The 25,291-nt window shown below is 39.7% G+C and overlaps 3 protein-coding genes across 6 annotated transcripts in view; 2 read left to right on the top strand and 1 right to left on the bottom strand.

The window, feature by feature from the left end:
- ippk (inositol 1,3,4,5,6-pentakisphosphate 2-kinase) overlaps positions 1-2,919 on the top strand; it is a 101,111-nt gene extending 98,192 nt beyond the window's left edge. The window contains exon 13 of the mRNA XM_078209760.1: positions 666-2,919. Coding sequence (XP_078065886.1) covers positions 666-882 — 217 coding nt within the window. The 3' untranslated portion in view covers positions 883-2,919. The remainder of the gene's footprint in view (positions 1-665) is intronic.
- Positions 1-25,291, bottom strand: part of cenpp (centromere protein P) — a 282,096-nt gene that overhangs the window by 3,866 nt on the left and 252,939 nt on the right. For 2 of the 3 annotated variants that reach the window (XM_078209764.1, XM_078209765.1), the window contains exons 7-9: positions 8,731-8,810; positions 7,901-7,992; positions 6,831-7,011 (exon numbers count right to left, since the gene is read on the bottom strand). In XM_078209764.1, the coding sequence (XP_078065890.1) occupies positions 6,899-7,011; positions 7,901-7,992; positions 8,731-8,810 (285 nt within the window). In that variant the 3' untranslated portion in view covers positions 6,831-6,898. Of the gene's footprint in view, positions 1-6,830; positions 7,012-7,900; positions 7,993-8,730; positions 8,811-25,291 lie in introns of those variants that run through there. The other variant, XM_078209767.1, reaches the window with a different exon arrangement.
- The window catches only part of ecm2 (extracellular matrix protein 2, female organ and adipocyte specific), a 30,710-nt gene continuing 30,030 nt past the window's right edge, over positions 24,612-25,291 (top strand). The window contains exon 1 of one of the 2 annotated variants that reach the window (XM_078209752.1): positions 24,612-24,664. The gene's annotated coding sequence lies outside the window, so the exon portion shown is untranslated. Of the gene's footprint in view, positions 24,665-24,978; positions 25,076-25,291 lie in introns of those variants that run through there. The other variant, XM_078209753.1, reaches the window with a different exon arrangement.

The raw sequence follows: 25,291 nt of genomic DNA, 5'->3' as shown, positions 1-25,291 counted from the left end.
CCTACAATGCAGAAGGATGCCATTCGGCCCATCAAGTCTGTACCGACCACAATCCCACCCAGGCCCTATTCCCGTAACCTCACATATTTATCCTGCTAATCCTCCTGACACTAGGGTCAATTTAGCATGGCCAATCAACCTAACCTGCATATCTTTGGACTGTGGGAGGAAACCCACGCAGACGAGGGGAGAATGTGCAAACTCCACACACAGTGACCTGAGGCCGTAATTGAACCAGGTCCCTGGCACTGTGAGGCAGCAGTGCTAACCACTGTGCCACCATGCCATCAGACATAAATTGAGATGGAGGTGTCTTTTATGTTGTCCATTGCAAAATAATACCCAATTCTAATTATTGAAAACTGAATTCTTGTATGTTGGTCTCTTAATTTCTACCCAGATTGGGGTATTGTGGGTTGAATGGAATATGTTGTTGTGGGTGGGGAACAGGCAGAGTAGCGGGAGGTTGATGTTGTATTTATGAATGTGAAGTAACAAAATTTTTTAAAAAGTGGTTAAGTTGGTGTGATTTGCTTAACATGCTATTTTAATGGAGATTTAATTTCCATGTTTGTAAATAGTTTATAGTGTGATTTCAAACCTGTGTATTTGAATTCTAATCGCATAGGATATATCTTTAATTACACACACCTTTTTCTTCATAGGCCTGAACCAAGTACCATAATTCAGACGTCAAGGGCTTGCTTGGTATATTCTGTCTCTATTCTAGATTTGGATCCCAAACCGTACGAGAACATCGCACATCAGTACAAACTTGATGGGAAGATAATAAACTTTTATATACAGAGCATGAGGGTCAAAAAGGATGTTACCACTCCAAACTTAAAGGAAAATGAAGAATGCACACTGTTTTTTCATTAAGCGTGAGTTTTTGGAAGGGATTGCTATTCAGCTGAAAAGTAAAAGGATTGCACTGACTGAAAGAACATAAGTGAGAAGTTTAGAAAATATGTGTGGAGTAGATTTGAATATTGAAGTTGGCAAGAATAATTTTAAATTGTGAACATCAGTCACTAAACTTGCTAGATTGGTTTGCACCAGTAAGAAAAATAGCACTAAACAATGATTATTGAAAAATCCAATAACCCTCATCTTGAAAGAGAGACTACAGATTGTAAATACTAAAGCACAATAATGAAGGGTTTTGGTGGAGTCAGTTGATTGTGTTTCAGAATGCTTTGTTATCTTGGAGCGTGTGGTATGTTCTTTAAAAGGAAACATGGAGCAGAAACATGATAGTCAAGAACAAAATCTTAAGGAAAGTCATGTATTTCTTATTGTTACAATTAAAAAAAAATGTTTTAAATGTGTGGGTTAAGGTCATGAACTTGATTAAAATCGCTCATTTTCTTGACTTTGGCTCATCACAGGAATTGCTGCTGGGATTGACACTGCTTAATTTTTGCCTGTTCTGCCAGACGGTTAATATTGTCACAATTAATGCACATGAGTGTTCTAACTTATAGTTCTTTATCTGATCCAATCACTTTAGAACAGGGCGAATGAAATTGGGGATTCTATGGTTGAGTAACCTTTGCCATCTTAAAATGGCGTGCAGGAGTTAGGGCAAAGAATTACAAGTGGAAGCAGTGTTTGTATTAAGATGTTGTATGAATATTAAGCATTACTATCCCAAAGTTTTAACAGATACTTGATGCTAAACTCATTTTCAGGCGAACAAATCACAAAGGATGCAGCTTTATTGTTTAACTGTCTTCTGAACTTCAGGATTAGAATTAAACTTGGGAAGGAAGGGCCCTGGCATGTTGTGGTTTTTTTTAAAGAGTACTTTATTTCACGTGGGGCTATTATTTTGCTGTCAGCAGTGCATTACATACCCTGTAGTAATTCACTTTGGAGCAGCGAAAATTTTGACGGGTTTATTAATGAATATATAAAGGGTGGGGTAGGTTCTGCAATTCAGGGGCTCTTGAGAATGCATTTTTGGAAAACTAGAGGCACACTGATTTTCAATTTACTGAAATACATAGTGAAAAATCATCTGACTCTGCCTGGCTAGTTTGCAAGTTGCATTTCCAGTAAGTTCCAGATTGCAGTCACCTCCAGTTGATTAAGGTTTTTTATTTAAATAAAAATCAGAATTAATATTTATCCTAGGAAATTATTTTTATTCCCAACTGTAATAAATTGATTTAGTAATACCTGTTTAAAAGCATTACTCAAAATATGCACTGAACTGGGCTGTCCATTTAATCAAAATGCTGCTTCAGTGCGTGAATGTGTTTAAAAGTATGACTAATGTACATTCGGATGGCACAGTGGTTAGTACTGCTGCCTCACAGCGCCAGGGACCCGGGTTCGATTCTGGCCTCGGGTGACTCTGTGGAGTTTGCACATTCTCCCCGTGTCTGCGTGGGTTTCCTCTGGGTGCTCCAGTTTCCTCCCACAGTCCAAAGATGTGCGGGTTAGGTTGATTGGCCATGCTAAATTGATGCTCAGTGTCAGGGGATTAGCAGGGTAAATATGTGTGGGGTTACGTGAATAGGGTCTGGGTGGGATTGGTCAGTGCAGACTCGATGGGCCGAATGGCCTCCTTCTGCACTGTAGGGATTCTGTGATATGATTGCAGAGGTAACGTGCTAAATATGAAAAAAATGGTGCTATTTAACTTAGCTGTTCAAGTCAACATCACTGAGCTGCAGTTCTGGCAGCAGCGAATAGACCTAGGGAAACTCCAAACAGTGGGGGAGTGAGTGCTGGAGACTCAGGCGGAAGCTGGAATAAACTGAGCACAGAACAATTCTGGGAGTGACATAATAGCACTGAAAGGCACCTTGAAAAAGCACTAGATTGGGAGTAGCACAGAGACGTCATGGGGAGTAACACTGGGGTTGCCATTTCACCACTGATTCTTTAAATGCAAATTTAAAATGAGGGAGAACAGAATAAATTACATGAAAACATAATTTTTATAACTCAGCAAAAGTTTTTGCACAGATTTATTTAAATGGTCTTACTAGCTAACTTTTTAAAATGCTCTTTGCCAGTTTTACTTGAGTTATGCCAAACTGTCAATGCGCAGATCCAAAATTTCTAGACTTGCTAACTTTGGGTGAAAATCAGGAAGGATCAACTGAGAAAATATTTTAAAATCTGGGATTTTTTAATAGGGTTTATATCTGAATCAAAGCTTTTTGTCAAATCATGCATTTATGCATCACTTCATGGAGACTGTGTAACTAGAAAAATGAATTGTATCAAGTGGCCAACCTGTGCTTTTTAGACAATTTTGGTTGAATCTTGTGACCTTTGCTGTCATTATTGAATTAAACTATCCTTATTGCACCCCCTGCTTTCCATGATAGCTACTGGACTGTGAACTGGTCTACTCAAGTGAAAAGAAACTGAATACAAATGTAATTTGATCCATTAGCTAACCCTTAGCTCTCAACTAACTGAAACAAACCAGTGATGCAATTTTAAAAATCTGTCCAGAACCTTTTTTCTGGATTGGTGAGTGTACAGCTCTGCTACCTCTGCAACGAGCTGCTAAGAGCTCTTATTTCATAATCAAGCTGAAGATGGTGCCTTGAAGTTCATTTAGTGTCCAAAGTGCTCTGGCATCATGCACTTGTGTGTGCATGTTGTGGTCCAGAGTTATAGATGCTCCAACATTCTTTCCATCATTTCGCTGACCTGGAATGTGTGTCTCTCCTACCACCTTTCATTGTTGTGTGTTGGAAAGATTTACAGGTTGATGATTAACCTGTGAGTTATGAACACATCTTCCTAGGCCATCTCAAACTATAACTCAAAATGCACATACCTGGTAGTAGGACCAGAAGTCTCCAGTAGAATAAAGTGGCTCAGTAGAACAACAACAATCACCTGGGTTAATTTTGTTTAAACATAGTGTAGGCAATTTTAAGAGAAAACATCATTACTATTAAGGATATTTGGATTTTAAGACCAGTGTTGAAAATCTGTACTAAATAATTGTGGGTATAGTACTGTATCCATCATTGACCTGGAAGGTTTATTTGTGTAATGGTGTGAATGAAGAGCGGAACAGTGGTTAGTACTGCTGCCTCATAGCGCCAGGGCCATGGATTCGATTCCAGCCTTGAGTGACTGTCTTTGTGGAGTTTGCAGCTTCTCCCTGTGTCTGCGTGAGTTTCCTCTGAATGCTGTGGTTTCCTCCCACAGTCCAAAGATGTGCAGGTTAGGGGGATCATGTGTCAGTTGGGGGGGGGGGATAGGGTGGGGGTGGGCCTGGGTAACATGCTCTGTCAGAGTCTGTGCAGACCTGATGGGCCAAATAGCCTCTTTCTGCACTGTTAGACATTCTGTGAAACAATGCTAATTGCTGTTGGGTATAATTATTCTGCACATGAGATTGTATTTCATCTATCTCTAGGATTATTAAAGGCTTAAATTGAATATTCTTAACCTTAATTATTGAGATAATACCTGTACTTGATATAGGTGAGTGTGTAAACTCTCAATTTTAAGTTACAGATTGACAATGTTTCAGTAATACGTCCTGCTCTTTTAAATTTATTATTTTCATCCAAAAGCCAATGGGTTTTGATTTTTTTTGTATTATACTCTTGCAGAAACGAAGGGAGTCTTTTCTTTTGTAAAGCATAAACTGAGATATATCCTCTAGTCACAAAAAAACTTAGGATATTCCTATATTTATCTATTAAGTCTATATTCATTGGAGTTTAGAAGAATGAGGTGTGATCTTATTGAAGCATTTAAGGGGAATTAACAGCATAAATGTTGAGACAATGTTTCCCTCCTTGGGAGAATTTAGATCTGGGGGCTAGTTTAAAAACAAGGGGTCTCCTATTTAAGATGGAGATGAGGAGAAATTTCTTCTTTGAGGGTCACTAGTGTTTGAAATTCTTTTCCACAGAGAGCAGCAGAGGCAGGGTCGTGATTGATAAGAAAACGCAGGGTTATGGGAACAGGTAGGAGAGAGTAGTTAAGGTCACCATCAGATCAGCCATGACTGTATTGAATGGCAGAGTAGGCTCAAGGAACTAAATGGCTGCTCCAACTCCCATTTATTTTGTCCTTGTTCCAATACCTCCCTTCGTCAATTTATATATAGTACCAGCAGTCTCCAGATAACTGTCCTTTCTCTTTACCACCTTCCTCCCTTAACAAAAAATGGATTTTCTGGCTGTTTATGCCGGTGGGATTTTCCCACCCTGCTGCAGTGAACGGAGATTTGGCTGGATGGCAAATTCTCCAACCTCGCTGCAGCGGGAGCGTGGCATGAACGGCCAGTAAGATCGTGCACCTTATCACACACACAAAAGCCCTTTGTATCAGCAGGCTCTTAAAATCGAGCTTAGGATGTGGACATTCAATAGTGAAAATTGATCAGAACCAGGAACTTCTGCCTTATTTCCCACCAGTCTGAATGACTCAATTTCATGCCAGGAGATGCACTTATGTATTTTTTTAAAAAGTAAATATTACAGGCTAGTGTTACTTCTAACCATAGATCATCTGAAAAGGACAGATTGCAAATTTTATATTGACGTCACTTCATTTCCATGAATCCAGTGTATCTTGAGCAGTACAATGACATTTTTAAAAACATTACAACTGGGAAACTAGTTAATTTAATAGCCAAAATACTACACTGTTTGCTATGAGCTATCTTATAGTCAAAATGCTACGGTTTTAGGAAAATTGACTTTTAATTCAACATAAAGTGGCAGTTATTAGATATGAGAATTTCTGTAACCAAGTAAATCCTTCCTTATTAATAAGTTGCTAAAACAGTCTTATCAGTGAAATAATTTACTCTACTGAGTTGAGTAACACATTCAATTCTTTTATTGTTCATACTGCCCACGAGTGATGTTCTAAACTTAAACAGAACTTTGAGTTGTGGATTTCCAACCATGTTCAATGTCAACTTATCTTATACCTGTTGTTCACCAGCTATGTTGAGAGGTTTTGCAGTACACTCACACTATAAGCATCTAACATGTTGAAATGTTGAATACTTTTAGTAGAAATAGATAATCTAATGTCTATGTCATTGTCATACTGCTATTGTATTTCCTATCAGTCCCTTAAAACAAGTCAGACTCCATGTTTATCTTATGCTGACTAGAGCAACTGGAGCTGGTGTTTTGATTGATTGAATTATGGCCATTGCCATCTAGTTCAAACACTGGTACTTAGGAGCATTGTGGTGGTTGTGAGGTGAATCAGCATTGTTAACAGCACAACAATCTGATGCTGAGTGAAAGGTTTGCCATTACAATCAATTAAACAATGTTTTGTCCTATGGTGCATAACACACAAACCTCAGACAATTCCATCAAGTACAATGATTTCATTAAGCTTGTGGTTTATCATTGTGAACCACCTCCCATTTGTTAACTTGCAAACAAGCCACTGAGAATTATAATTGTTTTGTCTTTGGTTCTCAAATATTATAATGTTTTTTACAAAAAACTAGAGCTGTTTCTGACCATTATTGCTCTTGCCACTATATGCTGTAGTTAACAGATTTTTAAAAAGAGCAATTATGAAATAGGCTGTGAATTAAATTAGCATTGTATGAATAAAAATGGGTTTACATTTAAGAAAACACATTTGAAACATAATATCAACAGACTACTGTGGTACAGATGACTTGTCTTGTGCGTATTATTGCAATAGAATTTTGCTCTGTATTTGTAAATATTCTTTGGCAATTTGTATTTAAATGCTATATTTATTTTTCATGTGACAGTGCCATAGGAGAAATGAAATGTATTTGTGGCATGTCCTGTTGTACAAAATACTTCAATTCAAGTCAATAAAAATGATCATGTCCGAAGTAACAAAAGTATCTTTTATTTAAGTTCTGAAAATCAGTGTTTATTTTAAGCTCGTTTTCACATTACATCAGTTTAATTAAGCAATCTATAGCAGCCTCGATTCCAAAAAGACGTAGAAGACTTCTAAAGCTGCTGGATGCAGTGTCCACAACCTTTTTGGTTTCAAAGTCAAGTGCTGTAGGGAAAAGTTAAGGATTTCATTGTTACCCAAGCTGTTGCAGTACTCATAGCAAGTGTTAATTTATGACTGGTATTTTATTAATAAATGCCATTTTGTATCATCCACCATTGGTGGGGTGATGTCTTGAGCACCACTTACAGATGTACATTAATATGACCTAATGCAAAATTTTAAATAAGTACTTCTATTGATAGCACATGTGCTGATGTGGAATTTGAATATATTCCATTGAAAATTCGCTGTAGAATCCCACCAGCTCAAATTGACACTCTGCCAAGTTTTGGAAATGGGAGGGAAAATATGCTTGCCAGACAACACAAAGGACATATCCTGTCTAGTTGACTGGGACCCACCCTCAATTAGAAAGTAGGCCATGAACATCTGTGTCGACGTGGTAAGGGAATTAAAACATGACCTGAATATTTTTTCTTTAAAAGGTCATAAGAGAGATTTTGGTGTTCAACAGAATAAATAAATCCCAGAAGTCAGCTGTGGTCAGCTGACTGGCAGCCAATTGTAACGTAACACATTAAGTAAAAAATTTGATACACTTATTCTGACAATTAAGGTTTTTGGATTACTACCCAAGTGGAATTTAAAAAAAAATATTTACAGGTGTTGTTGAAGGACTAAACCCCCAAAAGGGTCCAAGAGAAATGAAAAAAATGGTGGAAATTCTAAAATATTCTAAACCTGAGCTGGTCAGAAATCTTAATGTTACATAGTCCAACCAACACATTGGAGCTTTTCCTTCTGTTAGAAAGGCAAGACCCGTACCAATTTACAGTTGCACTTGGAGAATTCACTCTTTACCTACTCTGGTAAAATACATTATTTAAAATACCCTCAATGTAGAAGAAATATACACAGATCATATATTTACCCTCTGCTGGTATTTTTGTCAAGAGATCCAGAACTGGAGTAACAACACCTTCTTCACTTACAAATATTTTCCAGAAAATCTTCAGCTCAACCCTGTAACAAGATTTAATTTTTTTTAGTGAAAATGAGCAGTTGAAATGCACATTATGCGTCAGCATTTGTAAAAGACTTGCACCATTTTAAGGGAAAATTAAGAGGGCAAAATAACAGGCAAAAGACTCAGAATAATCTAATACGTTTTTAGGTTTCATAAACAAACGGATGATTATCCAGATGGGACTGGGAAAATTAACACTAGGCACATTTATTTTTTTATAAAAATTATGCACAAAGGATGAATTTGATACTTCATGCAGGATCAACAGAAGGATCGGGAGTTAATGAACTGATTTTTAGTACTATTACAAGGGGGAAAAAGAAATAGGATAGGAGGTGCCTCCTGTGGGGCATAAACAGATTGAAGGCAATATTTGAAGGTTTTTTTTGGTTTCTACAGGAGTACTTTCTGCTTCAATTTGGGTTATATGTGAATACTCACTGATTAATGATGATAACCTTATACTTAAGTGGACACAAGACTATCATGGGTAAGCTCCAACAGAATATATTGCAGCAAACAGAAAATTTGTGCTTGGAATTGGTTCAAAGTAGCTAAATGCTAACTTTGATATGGGAATAAAGAATAATTTTATCAACATAGTACAGTAAGGATCTTGATTTGTTAATACAGATCAGAAACTATTGGTTCAAAGATGAAACTGAGTTATGAAGCCTTTCATATAATAAATGCACTCTATGCAAAAAGTTTTTTAAATGTTGAAATGGTCTCACCCAGGAAGTTTGGAGCATTCCAGTATCAGATATTCAGCACTTGATCCCTCGGGAAGTCTTACTACCTCAGGATATTTCTCCTGCAAAGGGAGAGTTGCACACAAATTGTATTCAACACTTACTGTGGCATAATATTTAAGTATTATTCGAAAAGCAAATTGCAGGTTGATTTACAAAGTGCATCATATGTAAATGAAATACTAAGTTGGATTATTAACAGACAGTATGGAGATATGTTTTGCCACTATTTGCTTAGCTTGTAGCTAATAGTCAAATGGGAGAATAGCATGAGAAGTTAATAGCTGATGGTCAGTCCAATTTCATTTTTACTGACATTTAATGCTAAAACAACATAGTTGCTTTTAAGAAGTGGAAAGTAGCCCACCAGTTATCCCTACTGATAAACCTGCTGAGGATGACGATCTGGAACACCTCTGGTCTATGGATATTGAAAGTCATATGGAACCCTTTGAAGTCAAGCACGTAGCTGTCGAGAATGAGTTAACTAAGGGTATCTGATCCCCAAATATGATTTTATTCAACAACATGTTACTTACAGATGGCATTAATATTGCTTATGTTAAGGATACTATTTGTAGTTTACTCCAAAAAGCATTTGACAAGTTTCCACGTGACAGACTGGTGAGAATAGTAAAAACCTATGGGATACAGGGAAATGTGGCAGACTGGATTCAAATGTGGCTCAGTGACAGGAATCAAAGGCTAATGATCGACAAATGTTTTAGTGAATGGAAGGTGGTTTCCAGTAGTATAACACGGGGCTCAGTGTTGGGTCCCCTGCTGTTTGTTGTATTCATTAATGATTTGCGCTTAAATATGAATGGCATGATTGGAAAATTTGCAAATGGCACAAAAATTGGCCGTGTAGTCGATAGTGAAGAGTATTGCTGTCAACTCCAGAACGATATCAATGACTTGGTTGAGTGGGTGGAAAAGTGGCCAATGGGAATTCAATCTGGAGAAGTGTCCATACATTTTGGGAGGGCAAACAAAGCAAGGGAACACCCGGAAAGTGGGAGGATATTGAGAAGGACACAGGAAGCGAGAGACCTTGCAGTGCATGTCCACAGGTCTCTGAAGATGGCAGGACAAATAGGTATGATGGTAAGAAAGACATATGGAATGCTTTCTTTTATTGCATGAGGTATAGAATGTAATGCTGGAATTGTAATAAATGCTGATTAGACCACAGCTTGAGTTTTGCGTAACCACATTACAGAAAGGACATAATTGGAGAGGTGACAGAAGAGGTTTACAAGAATGTTGCCAGGGATGGAAAATTGCAGCTATGAGGAAAGATTAGGTAGGCTCAGATTGTCTTCCTTAGAACAGAGGCAGCTAAGGGGTGATTGGATTGAGGTGTATAAAATTATTTAGGGCCTTGATGGACTAGACAGGGAGGACTTCTTTCCCCCAGCGAAGCTCCCATTAATGGATATGAGGTGTTAACAATTTGAGATTGCCACTTCATGATTTGATTACTTATAGTCTGTAAGGAAACAACAAAACTTAATTCATCATTTAGTCTTTTGCGACTCTTTGATATTCCCTTTAAACTTTGTTGCCCTTTCTTCCCTCTCACTAAATGTAAAAGCTACCAGACCAAGGTTTCAGGCAAGCCCCATAATATCTCATTTCCTGGCTCAGATTCCATTTATGAAAGATTGTGGGATATCTATGTTAAAGTATACAATTGGAAGTGGTTGGATTACATGCATAATATTCCCAGTAAGCAGCTGCCCAGGGTTCTTTCCAGAGATATGGACTACTGTGATTTCCGCTCAAGCTGTTGACATGAGATTGTGAGAAACTGCAGAATTGGCAAACACTTGCTAAAACTGGAGTCCAAGTTTTCATAGTTTTTCTCTTTTATGAGCCAATCTCCAGTGTCACCAGTGGTTGGCATCATTCGCCACAATAGAATTTGTTCTCATAACTTACCCAGTAGATTCCTGAACCTATTTACTGAAACAATCACAGCATGTTTCTAGATTTTTGTTTGTATTTGAAACAACATAACCACAAAACTTAAGTCCTTAGCCTTTGTGGGGAAGATGGATGTTAGGGAACTTGGGGAATTAAATATTGATGTCTTGAGGAGTGTACATATTACAAAGGAGGAGGTGCTGGAAGTCTTAAAGCGCATCAAGGTAGATAAATCTGCGGGACCTGATAAGGTATATCCCAGGACGTTGTGGGAGGCTAGGGAGGAAATTGCGGGTCCCCTAGCCGAGATATTTGAATCATCGATAGTCATGGGTGAGGTGCCTGAAGATTGGAGTGTGGCAAATGTTGTACCTTTGTTTAAAAAGGGCTGAAGGGAAAAGCCTGGGAACTACAGGCCAGTTAGCCTCACATCTGTGGTGGGTAAATTGTTGGAAGGTATTTGGAGAGACAGGATCTACAGGTATTTAGAGATGCAAGGACTGATTAGGGACAGTCAGCATGGCTTTGTGAGTGGAAAATCATGTCTCACAAATTTGATTGAGTTTTTTGAAGGGGTAACCAAGAAGTTAGATGAGGGCAGTGCAGTTGATGTTGTCTACATGGACTTTAGCAAGGCCTTTGACAAGGTACCGCATGGTAGATTGTTGCATAAAGTTAAATCTCACGGGATCCAGGGTGAGGTATCTAAATGGATACAAAATTGGCTTCTTGACAGAAGCCAGAGGGTGGTTGTAGAGAGTTATTTTTCAAATTGGAGGCCAGTGACCAGCGGTGTGCCTCAGGGATCAGTGCTGGGCCCACTGTTATTTGTCATTTATATTAATGATTTGGATGAGAATATAGGGGGCATGGTTAGTAAGTTTGCAGATGACACCAAGATTGGTGGCATCGTGACAGTGAGGAAGGTCATCTCCAATTGCAGTGGGATCTTGATCAATTGGGCCAGTGGGCTGACGAATGGCAGATGGAGTTTAATTTAGACAAATGCGAGGTAATGCATTTTGGTAGATTGAACCAGGGCAGGACTTACTCAGTTAATGATAGGGCATTGGGGAGAGTTACAGAACAAAGAGATCTCGGGGTACATGTTCATAGCTCCTTGAAAGTGGAGTCACAGGTGGACAGAGTGGTGAAGAAGACATTCGGCATGCTTGGTTGCTTCGGTCAGAACATTGAATACAGGGGTTGGGACGTCTTGTTGAAGTTGTACAAGACACTGGTAAGGCCACACTTGGAATACTGTGTGCAATTCTGGTCACCCTACTATAGAAAGGATATTATTAAACTAGAAAGAGTGCAGAAGAGATTTACTAGGATGCTACCGGGACTTGGTGGACTGAGTTATAAGGAGGCTGAAAAGACTGGTACTTTTTTCTCTGGAGCGTAGGAGGCTGAGGGGTGACCTTATAGAGGTCTATAAAATAATGAGGGGCATAGACAAGGTAGATAGTCAATATCTTTTCCCAAAGGTAGGGGAGTCTAAAACTAGAGGACATAGGTTTAAGGTGAGAGGGGAGAGATACAAAAGTGTCCAGAGGGGCAATTATTTCACACAGAGGGTGGCGAGTGTTTGGAACAAGCTGCCAGAGGTAGTAGTAGAGGCGGGTACAATTTTATCTTTTAAAAAGCACTTAGATAGTTACATGGGTACGATGGGTATAGAGGGATATGGGCCAAATATGGGCAATTGGGATTAGCTTAGGGGTTTTAAAAAAAAAAGGGCGGCATGGACAAGTTGGGCAGAAGGGCCTGTTTCCATGCTGTAAACCTCTATGACTTCATGGCCAGTGAATCATGTGTTGCTGCTTCTATAATAATCCCAAGTTTCAGAGTAGTTGTAGATTCAAAGGCTTTGCTCAACTCTCGACTCCAGTGTGAACAGTTCCAATCAGTCTTTTCATTCCTAATATGTTCACACAAGAGTATGACACAGGTTTAGCGTTTGAATGTGCCTTGAACTGAAGGGGTTATCTTTCCAGAGATGTTAACTAAGCTGTAACTTCTCATTACTTAAGACTGACATGTTAAGCTTGGTGTATGGTCTGACCACAACTTAACATAGTTGACATACAAAGTAATTACTTGTGGTTTGAAAAATACACAGGACATTTGAGTAAAGACAAAGCTGCACTTAGATTATCCTCAAAGTAAAATACCAGGAAGAAAAAGGTAACAGCTGGATGCAGCTAATAATGCAGATGTATAGAATACAAAATACCACATCAAAGCACAATAGTACACAAGCATACAAGGACATGATTTAGTTAGTTTGTTGAAAATTAGGAGTTATATAGATTGAAAAAACAGACAAATGTATACAGAATACAGCTAAAACAAAGAGACAACAGATACTAGTAACGTAGATGGTGCCTTATAATAAAGCATACTTATATTGGTATAATCCTGCAGAAGAAGAATTGTGTATAAAAATCTTGACATTATTGGCCAGTTGTTGTGACTGAAACACAAATTCTTATAAAAAAGATGCATGTGGAGAACCGTCTTTTCTACGGGAAATGGCATTGGATGCTATGTATGAAGGGAAGGTTCAGAAGTCTACACATATGAACATTTTTAAACCTAATTATGATGTGACACAGCTATTACAGACCTACCAATCTGAGAAGTCTTGGATGTAATGAGTTGAAACATGTTGTACCCCATTAGGGGAGATGGTGCATAGTGATATTATCATGGGGGCGGGGGAGAGGGGCTAGCGGGTGAGGGTGGTCAACGAAACATTGAGGTAATTTTATAAATCACGAAAACCGTCTTCTATTATTTCAGCCAGGCCCAAAATTTGGGTGCCCAACGTTAGGTGCATTGGCCATGCTAAATTCTCCCTCCGTGTACCTGAACAGGCGCCAGAATGTGACGACTAGGGGATTTTCACAGTAACTTCATTGCAGTATTAATGTAGGCCTACTTGTAACTATAAATAATAAAGAGATAAAGAGAAGATTTTGGGGGTGATCTTACCGGCTCGCCTGCCAGTCGGGCGGGAGGCTGATTATATTATTTAAATTTCTATTTAAATAGAATTAAATATTAATTGTCAATCCGGGACACAATTGTCCGGGCTCACTTGCCTTAGATGAGGATTATGTATTGTCCTCATCAACGAGGACTTGATGTGATGGCCTCGCCAGTAGGACCGGAGGCCACTGAAATAAAACTCTGTTGCGATTCCAATGAGGAAGCACCTGCCCCCTGAAAGGTTAGGTGGGGGGGGGGGGGGGGGGGGGGGAGAACGGGGAGCAGTGCCCCTTGGACACTGCCAACATGGCAGTGCTCAATGGATTGGTGGGGGCGTGCAATATCCAGGTGGATGGGGCGGGGGGGCCGAGCAACTGACAAGGCCAGTGATCACAGGGGCCGGGGGGGGGGGAGAGCAAAGGTGACTGACAGATCTCTGTTCTGTTGCACAGAAAGAGACATATGTGCATGCGCGATTGCACCCTCTAGTGTGATCAGCCAGCTTTCTGGCGAACTTAGGTCCTGCCCCATCCCCTCCCCCTACTGGCAGGAATCAGATTGTGGATTTTTTGCACTAGGTGGCATAAGATTTCATTTGTTGAATAAATGGATCTGAAACTCTCCCGTTTGGCACTTAGAATTTTTTTGGTCAAATCACCGCCTTTGTCTTTGAGGATGACTTAGGCATACCAGGAGCCTCATATCAAGTTTAATTAAATGTTCCCATTATTTTGCATAAAAGTAATGCATAGAATGTCTTCTTTCCCAAATAACTTTGCCTGAGAAAGTTTAATCCTTTGCGTTCTTTGGTAACATTTTGAAAATACTGAATCCTATTCCTCAGTTTAGCACTTTGCCTCAGCTGTGGAATCTAGAACCATATGTTTCTATGTCAAATTTGCCACATTTATAAGCAGGCAGCATCAATCATACACATCTGGGTTTGCAAAGTATTACACTGAATGGAAAATATATTATTTTAATTTTGAAGTTTATCACAAACTGTAAATAACATACTTCATCATTAACGTAATCAACTTATTTTTAAGGAGTAAGCATATAAATGACCAAGATCATTATGTTGGCTCTGATAAAATTAAATCCAGATGATTTGGGGAGACCATGGTAAACTTAAATTAACTGCTGAGCTGAATACTGAATTCTCAGACTCATTTCCAGCATTAAATGTGATCTTCGGCCAAATTCCAACTAAGCCCTTTGCCATAAAACCGGCACTTATAAGCAATTTCTCAACTGTAAAGTTGCATTTTTTATTTCATGGAAGTTAGTCAGTAAATGAATAGCCTCAACTACCTCATTACACAAATTAGTAATACTGGTGGACTTCTGTTTGAGAGATATATTTATGAAATTCATCTGAAATTGGTTTTTCAACATTAGTTAACTGTGTTGAAGAAAAAGCTTGTAGTAATTTTGTAGTTCTAATCCATTGCATTTCTAAATAAAATATTGATTAATAGATCATTTTAAGATTATCTGTTCATAAAGTAAATTGAAGAGTATTTGTTAGTCACAAGTAGGCTTATAATAAGAATGCAATGAAGTTACTGTGGAATTCGCTAAGTCGCCACACTTCGGTGCCTGTTCGGGTCAATGCACCTAACCAGCACGTCTTTCAGACTGTGGGAGGAAACTGGCGCACCCGGAGGAAACCCACGCAGACACGGGGAGAACGTGCAGACTCCACACAGACAGTGACCCAAGCCGGGAACCGAACCCAGGTCCTTGCGCTGTGAGGCACCAGTGCTAACCACTGCCACCGTGCCACCCATAAACTTGCACTGATTATGTCATGTCTGTTGCTCCTTTAGTGGGACCAACTTACCTCTTCATTTAGCAACCATGCTGAGTCACTGGGACCCAATTTTACCATTTTGATTCTAAGTGCTGGGCGGACTTGAAACTGGGGATGTTTCAGATCCGACTTTTAGGCCCGTTCTCAGGCACTCCCATATGCACTCTGCCTAAAAAAAAAAATCAGAAATTCTGTATCGCGCTGCACAAGCCTGTGGGCGGGGCTTAACGCGCACAAAATCCTGCAGCTCCAATGGGCGCCTCCAACTGCGCGTGCGCAGAAAAAGATGATAAAATGCGGCTCCCCTGCCACATCGCTCCTGGGCCTGACCCCCACAGACAGTGCCCCACCCCCACAACATTACTGACTCCCTTATTCCCCCCAACCCCTACCACCCAGACCAATCACAGGCCCCTCCCCCCTCACTGATTACAGACAGAGTGGCAGTGGACCCCGCTCACTGATCTCAGGCAGACTGGCAGCAGACTCCCCCTTCCCCCCCCACCAATCTCAAGCAGAGAGCTGTTGGACCCACATCCCCGCCCCCTACCGATCTCTAGCAGAGAGCTGTCGGATCCACCCCCACCTCCCCCCACGATCTCAAGCAGAGAGCCGTCAGACGTTCAGCACTTCCCTCCTCATTAACTGGAGCACCCAAATCGGACTTTTGTGGAGCATGTCTGTTTTGCGCCGATTCTGGATGGGTGAAGGGGGAAGTGCCGGTAGAGTTGGGCATGCATCCCGTTAAGTCAATTTAAATGTATGCAAACGCATTTAAATGGCTGTTGCACCTGTTTTGGGCATGGTCCCGATCGCGGCCATTTTTGGGCCTTGGTAAAGAGTGTGTGGAGGCGGGCGCGGATCGCGCTACTCACCTCATGCCCGATGTTACCAAATTTTCAGGCCCGAAAGCGGGCGCAACGTGATGGTAAAATCGGGCCCCAGAATCAGACAGCACCGATGGAGGCCAACAGATTCCAGCAGCTAGAAATACTCAGCAGGTCAGGCAGTGTCCGTAGAATGAAACCGAATTAAAGTTCCAGGTCGATGACCCTTTATCAGAACTCAAGCCTGTGCCAGATGTCATCTATGACAGTGACTGTTAGCAAAAAAGATTCAAAATATCCAACAGCCCCAGGGAACCAGCAAGTAAACATTATACCAAATGGTGCATATGGAGAAGTGAGAAAACAAAAATCCATCAATGCTCAGATGGTACAATCTTGTCAGCCACTCTCCCGTTTCTAGATGCTAGCTTGTGCTGGAGGCCAAAATAAAAACAGATGGAAAAAAAGGCTAACTTTCACTGTGCTGCAAAGCCTACTTTAGTCAAGAACTTATCAAGTCCCTTCTTCAAGAACTGCTTTGCATTTCTACTTTCCCCATTTGCTGGTAGACTTTTCACACTAACTTCATTGCAATGTTAATGTAAGCCTACTTTATGACACCAATAAACTTTAAAACTTTAAAAGAAACAAACTTACCTCTCACCTAACTCTGTCTATGTTTTTTACATGATGTGGAGATGCCGGTGTTGGACTGGGGTAAGCACAGTAAGAAGTTTAACAACACCAGGTTAAAGTCCAACAGGTTTATTTGGTAGCAAAAGCCACACAAGCTTTCGGAGCTGCAAGCCCCTTCTTCAGGTGAGTGGGAATTCTGTTCACAAACAGAGCATATAAAGACACAAACTCAATTTACATGAATAATGGTTGGAATGCGAATACTTACAACTAATCAAGTCTTTAAGAAACAAAACAACATGAGTGGAGAGAGCATCAAGACAGGCTAAAACGATGTGTATTGTCTCCAGACAAGACAGCCAGTGAAACTCTGTGGGGGTTACAAATAGTGGGACATGAACCCAATATCCCGGTTGAGGCTGTCCTCGTGTGTGCGATAGCCAAGTTCCGCACACACGAGGACGGCCTCAACCGGGATATTGGGTTCATGTCCCACTATTTGTAACCCCCACAGAGTTTCACTGGCTGTCTTGTCTGGAGACAATACACATCGTTTTAGCCTGTCTTGATGCTCTCTCCACTCATGTTGTTTTGTTTCTTAAAGACTTGATTAGTTGTAAGTATTCGCATTCCAACCATTATTCATGTAAATTGAGTTTGTGTCTTTATATGCTCTGTTTGTGAACAGAATTCCCACTCACCTGAAGAAGGGGCTTGCAGCTCCGAAAGCTTGTGTGGCTTTTGCTACCAAATAAACCTGTTGGACTTTAACCTGGTGTTGTTAAACTTCTTACTATGTTTTTTACAAGCATGTCCTCCAATTCTAATGTGAGCACCGCCATCCATTTTGAATATCATTGCTAATACTACCATATCTAATCCTTTCAAAATTTAAATCATTTTAAATCATTCTTCCCTAAATCAATGTTCTTTGAAAGTAAATAACCAAAATTCTCAAATCCTATCCTCATAATTAAAAGACTTAAATATTACCCTGTTTTCTTTTACACTAATTCATGGGATCTGGGGAGTTGACAGGTGCTTTCTTGTGCCTGCTGAGTTATTCTTCTGGGTGGATTTGGCAAGCGCTGTTGAAAGATACTTGGTGAGCTGCTGGAATGTATCTTGTAGATGGTACACACTAAATCCACTGTGTACCTGTGATGGAGGGAGAGAATGTTGAAGGTGGTGGAGGGGGTGGCAATCAAGTGGGCCAAAGTCCACTAGGATACCATATGGCCAGAATCTTACCCCTTCCCCGCCCCAGAACCGGGGCAGATGAGGATCCCAGAACGGCATTCTGCATTGGCCTCGGGCGGGCGAGGCGGTAAAATTCCAGCTTGTGTGTCTGTGACAAAGATAACCTATTCCTTCTATCCTCAGTCCCTCCCATTTCTCATCTACATGCTAAGTGAAATCTTTTGAAAAACAGCAACAGTCAGTTTTTACTTGTACGCTGATGACATCCAGCTCTGCCTCATCACCACCTCTTTTGACCCCACTATTTTCCCTAACTTGACAGATTGATCCACTGGCATCCAGTACTGGACAAGTAGAAACTGTCTCCAATTAAAAATTGGGAAACTGAAACTTTTGTCTTTCGTCCCCACTACAAGTTCTGTTCTGTAGTTGTAGACTCCATGGCAACTGTTAGATGCTGAATCAACTGTTTGCAACCTGGGTGTCATCTCTAATCACAAGAAATGTTTCTGACCACATATCCATGTTATCACTAAGATAATCTACTTCCACCTCTGTAACATCGCCCAACTTTGCTACTGCTTCAGTTCATCTGTTGGTGAAACCATCATTTGTGCCTTTGTTACCTCTAGACTTAGTTTAAACAAAATGGGACGTGGGCATCACTGGCTAGACGAGCATTTATTGTCCATTCCTAATTGCCCTTGAGAAGGTGGTGGTGGGCTGCCTTTTTGAACCACTGCAGTCTTTGTAGTGAAGGTACACTCAGTGCTGTTAGAGAGGGAATTCCAAGATTTTGACCCAGTGACAGTGAAGGAATGTCTATATAGTTCCAAGTCAGAATGGTTTGTGGTCTGAAGAATAACATGCAAGTGATGGTGTTCCCATGTGTCTGCTATCTTTCTAGATAGCAGTGGTTGTGGTTTTGGGAGATGCTGCCTGAGTCTTGGTAAGTTTCTGCAGTCATCTTGTAGATGGTACACAATGTTGCCACTATCTTTTTTATTCGTGGCACAAGTAGGCTTACATTAACACTGCAATGAAGTTACTGTGAAAATCCCCTAGTCGCTACACTCCGCACCTGTTCGGGTATACTGAGGGAGAATTTAGCATAGCCAATACACCTAACCAGCACGTCTTTTGGATTGTGGGAGGAACTTAAGAGGAGCCCCATGCAGACACGAACAGAACGTGCAGACTCCACACAGATAGTGACCCAAGCCGGGAATTTGTCCCTGGCGCTGTGAGGCAGCAGTGCTAACGACTGTGCCACCGTATTTATATGGTTCAGTTCAGATTCTGGTTAATGGCAACCCCCAGGATGTTGATAATGAGGAACTCAGAATGGCAATGCCAAGGGCAATGGTTAGATTCTCTCAGAGCTGGTCATTGCCTGGCAGTTATGTGGCACGAATGTCGCTTGCCATTTGTCAGCCCAAGCCTGGATAATGTTCAGATTTGCTGTATTTAGACATGAACCTTCAGTATCTGCAGAAGTCAAATAAAAACTCCTTTAAAAATTCAAAGGCTAAATTTAGGAATCCTCTTATGGCCCTCCTAAAATATCAGTAAAAAACATGTTTAAACTTGCTAATTATGAATTAACAACTGACATTCTTATTTTGAAGACTTTCATCCACGTGAATGGAGATTATCCAAGAACCCTTAATATGCACAATAGTGAAAAATGTAATTTTTTATGGTCAAACCATTGGACTGGATTTGAGTGTAAGATATTATAGAAACTTTTAAAATAAAAGCCCAGCAATTCACAGGAAATCGAGTATGACTAAGGAAAGTTATATAATTTTGTTCCATCTACACAAAACATGGTAAACTGAATACAACAGAAGATCAGGTGATTTATTCATTTTCAAATAATTGGTCAAATATAAAAAATACTTATTGATCTGGGATCACAACTTGTGGGGCCGAAGGGCCTGTTTTTGTGCTGTAGTTTTCTATGTTTCTAAATAGCAGATTTCAGATTTGACTGTGCATCACTCAAGTATGTCAATTTTTTAAATAGTCACTAGATGGCATACTGTAAATGGTTTATACAAAAAGGAGCATTATAAAAAGATTGAAATCAGAAACATGGGGGCGATCTTACTGGCTCATCACGCTGGTCAATCAGCGTGGTGAGGTCGCAAGATCGCGAGAGGGACAGAAAACTGGGTTTGCACCTGGTTTCTTACGTCTTGCAATCTTCCTGGCCCTGGATTGCCGACGTGATCAGCCTCACATCCAGGAAGCCAGAGGATGGGGGGGGGGGGGGTGCATATCTGAAGGATAGGGTGCGATATCCAGGGAGGTGGTGGGGGTGATTTCGAAGGGGGTGGGGTGCGTAACAGAACTTCAGTGTTCTATGTACACATTACACAGAACACTGAGGGATCGGCACCTGCTGTGAGCAGCCGGCTTTCCAGCGAGAATAGACTCTGTCCACTCCCACTACTGGCGTGAATCACATTTTGCTTCTTTTATTTGCACTAAGTGGCATAAGACCATGTCTGAAAGCTTGTCAAAAAAATGGGCACGATTCCCATTTTCAGACAAGTTAGGCACTTAGAATTTATTTGGTAAGATCGCCCCCATTATTTTTAAAATTCCGATACAGATACATGCAGAATATTTTAAAAATGGAACTATGATGGATGGATTATTGTCTGTATTGTGATTGATTTCACAAATGAGGATTAGTGAATATTGCAAATTAATTTCAGTCAATTTCACAAGTGGAAATATACAGCAACAGATTTTGCAGTCAGTGGTGAACTAACAATGCTCGCTATTCATTACACTTATCCACAGTCTTTGAATGGGCTTTACGGTACAAGTTGCGGCAATTAGACACAGCTTCCATAAAATATCTGGGATGCATGTGAACAGAACAAGCAATGGTGAGTCGCCTTAACCTATCAATCTGAAGAATCCTCACTATGACAGGATCTGAACTTGGAGTATAAGGTAGAATATTTACTTCAATGTCAGTCAAATCATATATAGAAAATGAAATGCAGAGAGAAAGAAAAATTGGGTTAAGAGAGAAATAGAAAAAATACTTTAAAAATATTTAATAATTAAAGTCTGAAAAATGAGACTTCACATTTTTAAAGTAAATTTTCAGCTTCAGGGAAATTATCTGACAATAATTAAGGCATCATTAAAAATTCTTATTCTGAAAGCACAGGCCCCAATTCTTGTACACCTCTATCAAGTATAATTAGCTAAGAGCAATCGGCTTTTTATAGAACTGGACTGGCTCCATTAACTCAAACCTTTTCCAAATGCCTGTTAAATTTCTACAGGGAAATTTGGAGATAATTAACTTTGAAGTCCTGCTTTTTAACTTCCTCCCTATCTTTTTAATGTCGGTCTGTTGGACCTCAATACTTGCCGTAGGTTGTTGATACGTACTTGTACCACAACTTCTCATTTACTCCCTTCTCCTGCCGCCTCTCTATGATGTCCTTTACCCTTGTACCAGGAAGGCAATGCACCATGTGAGATTCATATCATAATGATGATTACAGAAACATAAGTCTGTCCCCCTAATTATGGAAACTCCTAAAAAAGACTGCATTTCTACATTTTGCTGTTTCCCCTGGGAAATCCATGCCCAATGGTGCCATCCTTTGCATTGCACTCCTTTAGTTGTCTTCACATCTAGCTGTTTCTAATGCTGAGTACTGGTCTGAGAGAGCAAAACCCTAAAGACTACTGTACTTCCTACTCTTCCAGCTGGCTAAACATCTACTATCCTGAACTGTCTCTGCCTGTGGTGACCACCTCCTGGGACATTCCATCTAGGAAATTCTCAGCATCTGTGATGCTTCGCAAAGCCCCTCAAGCACAGAAAACCAGTTGCTTGAGCACAAGCAGCTGGAGACATTTTCTATACACATGGTCTCCCAAGACATATGAAGTGTCTTAGTTAAAAAGTCTAACCAAAAGAACAGATGAAATTTCTCAATTGTTACTCATCTTGTGATATCAAATGTATGGAATAGAAAAGTATTTTTTCCAGTTATCTTTAAATATACACAAATGTTGTTTACAGGATATTGGATAGGTAGCAGTGGATTACAAAGCAGCAATTCAATTAAGACAATTCAGTTGTTGTCATAAACCATATGAGGAAATTTTAACTAGTTTGTTCATTTGTCATCCACTCCTTAAAGAAATGAACACCTTCAAGTCTTCAACCCATCTTACAATTCTGGATCTCATATCCAATCTCCCTTTCCTAGCTGTCCACTGGACACAACCGATCACTTTCATAAGTCTGCAGCTTAATCCTACAAGTCTGATTTTCAATTAACTGCATCAAAATGGCACTAACCCAAAACACAAGCAACTTTATCTATGGCCAGAGTTCTTGTTACCTTCTCATCATCCCCACAGTGTTTAACATGATAGGTATTGAGGAGACAGGTTTATCACAACCAATCTCTTTGATCAAGCTTTCTCATTTCCTGACTCAGTGTTAGCTCTCCTACCATCTCACTGTGTACAGCAATGGGGACTAAGGTTCACACGAAGTTGCACATGTGCACGGCTGCTGTATAAAAAAATAAACAGACCACATTCTGAAACAACTGGCAATGCACAACAACTGAAACTTGAGAGTAACATTGTTGGGGATGATTTTTGCCTTAAAGGTGCTATGTAACTAGAAGTTATTGCATTTTGAAATGCTCTTGAGTGGAATCTTTTAACCGTAGGATTGTGACAGGAGTAAATTTTCACATTGCTCAACATAAAGTTTAAAAGTTCTCACATATCACAAGAGAAGCATTTCCTTCAAAAGGGACACAATGGTCCAAACGCTCGCGTGATAATGCAAAAGGAGAAAAAGCAACTTGTGGAAAGGAAAACTGAGTTTTCAAAAAGGCTGATTTGTTACTTATTTATTTTGTATGACTGCCCAAAATCAATTTCAATGCCAGCCTTCAGACCTTTTAATTCTTTAAACTAGAATTTAAAATAAATTCCATTACTTTCCCAATGACAATTTCTTACTAAAGAAACCTTTCTTCTGGGAGAACAACCATGTACTTTGCTATGTTCATCATCAATGTTGTTCTCAGGTACTTCAGCATGAAACATCGTTTAAGAAGGTTACTCTTTTTTTAATCCAAGACAGAGCAACTTCCTTTTGCTTCAATCTAACAGCCCAATTCAGAACAAAATTGCACAACTGAGATTCCTATGACTCAAAAATGCCCTTTCAATTGGGAATCAACCACCCAAATAGACGGTTTAGGAAGTTTCTCCTGACTCCAAGTTAGGCTGGCTTTTTTTTTGAATTGCCAACTTGCATCAAAGCAAGTTTCAGAAGTGAACTCTGCCAATTTCCAGGTAATTAATTATGCACAGTACTTGAAATGAAAATTGGCAGGGTTCTAGGGAAAGAGCAGGGGAATGAAACTGATTAGCTAGTTCATTCAAAGAGGTGATACAACCACAAGGACCAAATACCCTCCTTCTTTGCTATATGGTTTTACAAAGTATGATGACAAAACAGCTCAAGCTGCCCATAATTCTGTTTATACAGTTAAGAAGTTCAAACGTTGCTGTTTCTGGAAGGCTTTAGCTTAAATTCTAATTATATTTACACAAAAATGCTTCAGCTACTAAACCACTGGATGATTTATTTCTTTGCTTTAACTAAGCTTTCTAAGATAAGATCAAATTTATTGGAAATTTTAGTCTCTCACCATGTAAGGGACCATTTTGATTTACGTGATCAATATCCCACACCTATTATTTACGCACTCTTCAATTGGAGAAAAGTATTTCATGTAGCATATGGAATATAATATACGAAAATGTGAGGTTTTGCACTCTGGTAAGAAGGATAAAGGAGTTGTAGATTATTTAAATGGAGAAAGAATGAAGAAAACTGGAGCACAGAGAGATTTGGGGGTCCTCATGCATAAATCACAAAAAGCTAGCATGCAAGTTCAGCAGATAATTGGGAAAGCAAATGCAATATTGGCCTTTATTTCAAAGGGAATGGTGTATAAAAATAGGGAAATATTGCTAAAACTATACAAGGCACTAGTTAGACCACACCTGGAATATGAACAGTTTTAGTCTCCTTATCTAAGGAAAGATATACTAGCATTGAGGCAGTTCATTAGGTTAATCCTGAGTATGGAGGGATTTCTTGAGAGAGGTTAAGTAGGCTGGGTCTGTACTTATTGGAGTTTAGGAGACTGTGACAACCTTACTGAGACAAATAAGATTCTATGGGGGCTTGACAGGGTAGATTTTGAAAGGATGTTTCCTCTTGTGGGAGAGTCTAGGACCCATAAGGCATAATCTCAGAATAAGGGGTTGTTCATTTAAAACAGAGATTAGGAAGAATTTCTTCACTCGGAGGGTAGTGAATCTGTGGAATTCTTTACCGCAAAGAGCTGTGGAGGCTGGGTCATTAAGTATGTTCAAGGCTGGGATAAACAGATTTTTAACCAGTAAGAGAATCAAGATTTATGGGAATAAGGTATGAAAGTGGAGTTGAGGATTATGATATAATTGAATAGTGGAGCAGATACGATGGGCTGAATGGCCTACTTCTCCTATGTCTTATGGTCTTACAGCATACCACACTAACAGATAACATTCTGTGGTAGCTCTGTCCTAGACATTCAATGCCTAATAATTAAGTAATAATTGCCTCTTGGTTTGTATTTCTCCACAAATTTATCTAGGAATGATCCCTTCATTTCTTTTTTCTTAACGTTAACTTTAAAGTTACTTAGGCAAACCTCGCTTTAAAAAAAATGCAGGCCATCTGCTTTTAACACTTGTCACTTCTGAAACTCTTCAGATGCATGCTAGTTCCTGGCTATGATAAGACTAAAGTTAACAAAGTCTACAAGAAGTGCTTGGCCTCAAGGACTAAGCAGTTGTGGTAATGTATTGTGGTTCTTTTGTGCTTAAACGCTTTATTTCCGTTAGCTGCCTTTGTTTCAGTATTCCCTAACTACTCAATAGTATCAGTTGCAGGAAATGAATATGCGCAGCAATGTGTTCTTTCTGCTGTTTTTACACCAGGGGCCAGCTTTATTAATGGCAGAAAGAAACTTAAAACTAAACGCAAGGAAGGTTCTACTATAAAAGTATGCCC

The sequence above is a fragment of the Mustelus asterias genome, chromosome 3 (genome assembly GCF_964213995.1).
Source record: "Mustelus asterias chromosome 3, sMusAst1.hap1.1, whole genome shotgun sequence".
Lineage (NCBI taxonomy): Eukaryota > Metazoa > Chordata > Chondrichthyes > Carcharhiniformes > Triakidae > Mustelus > Mustelus asterias.
The sequence above is the reverse complement of the archived record's forward strand: the minus strand, read 5'-3'. Positions and strand labels throughout refer to the sequence as shown.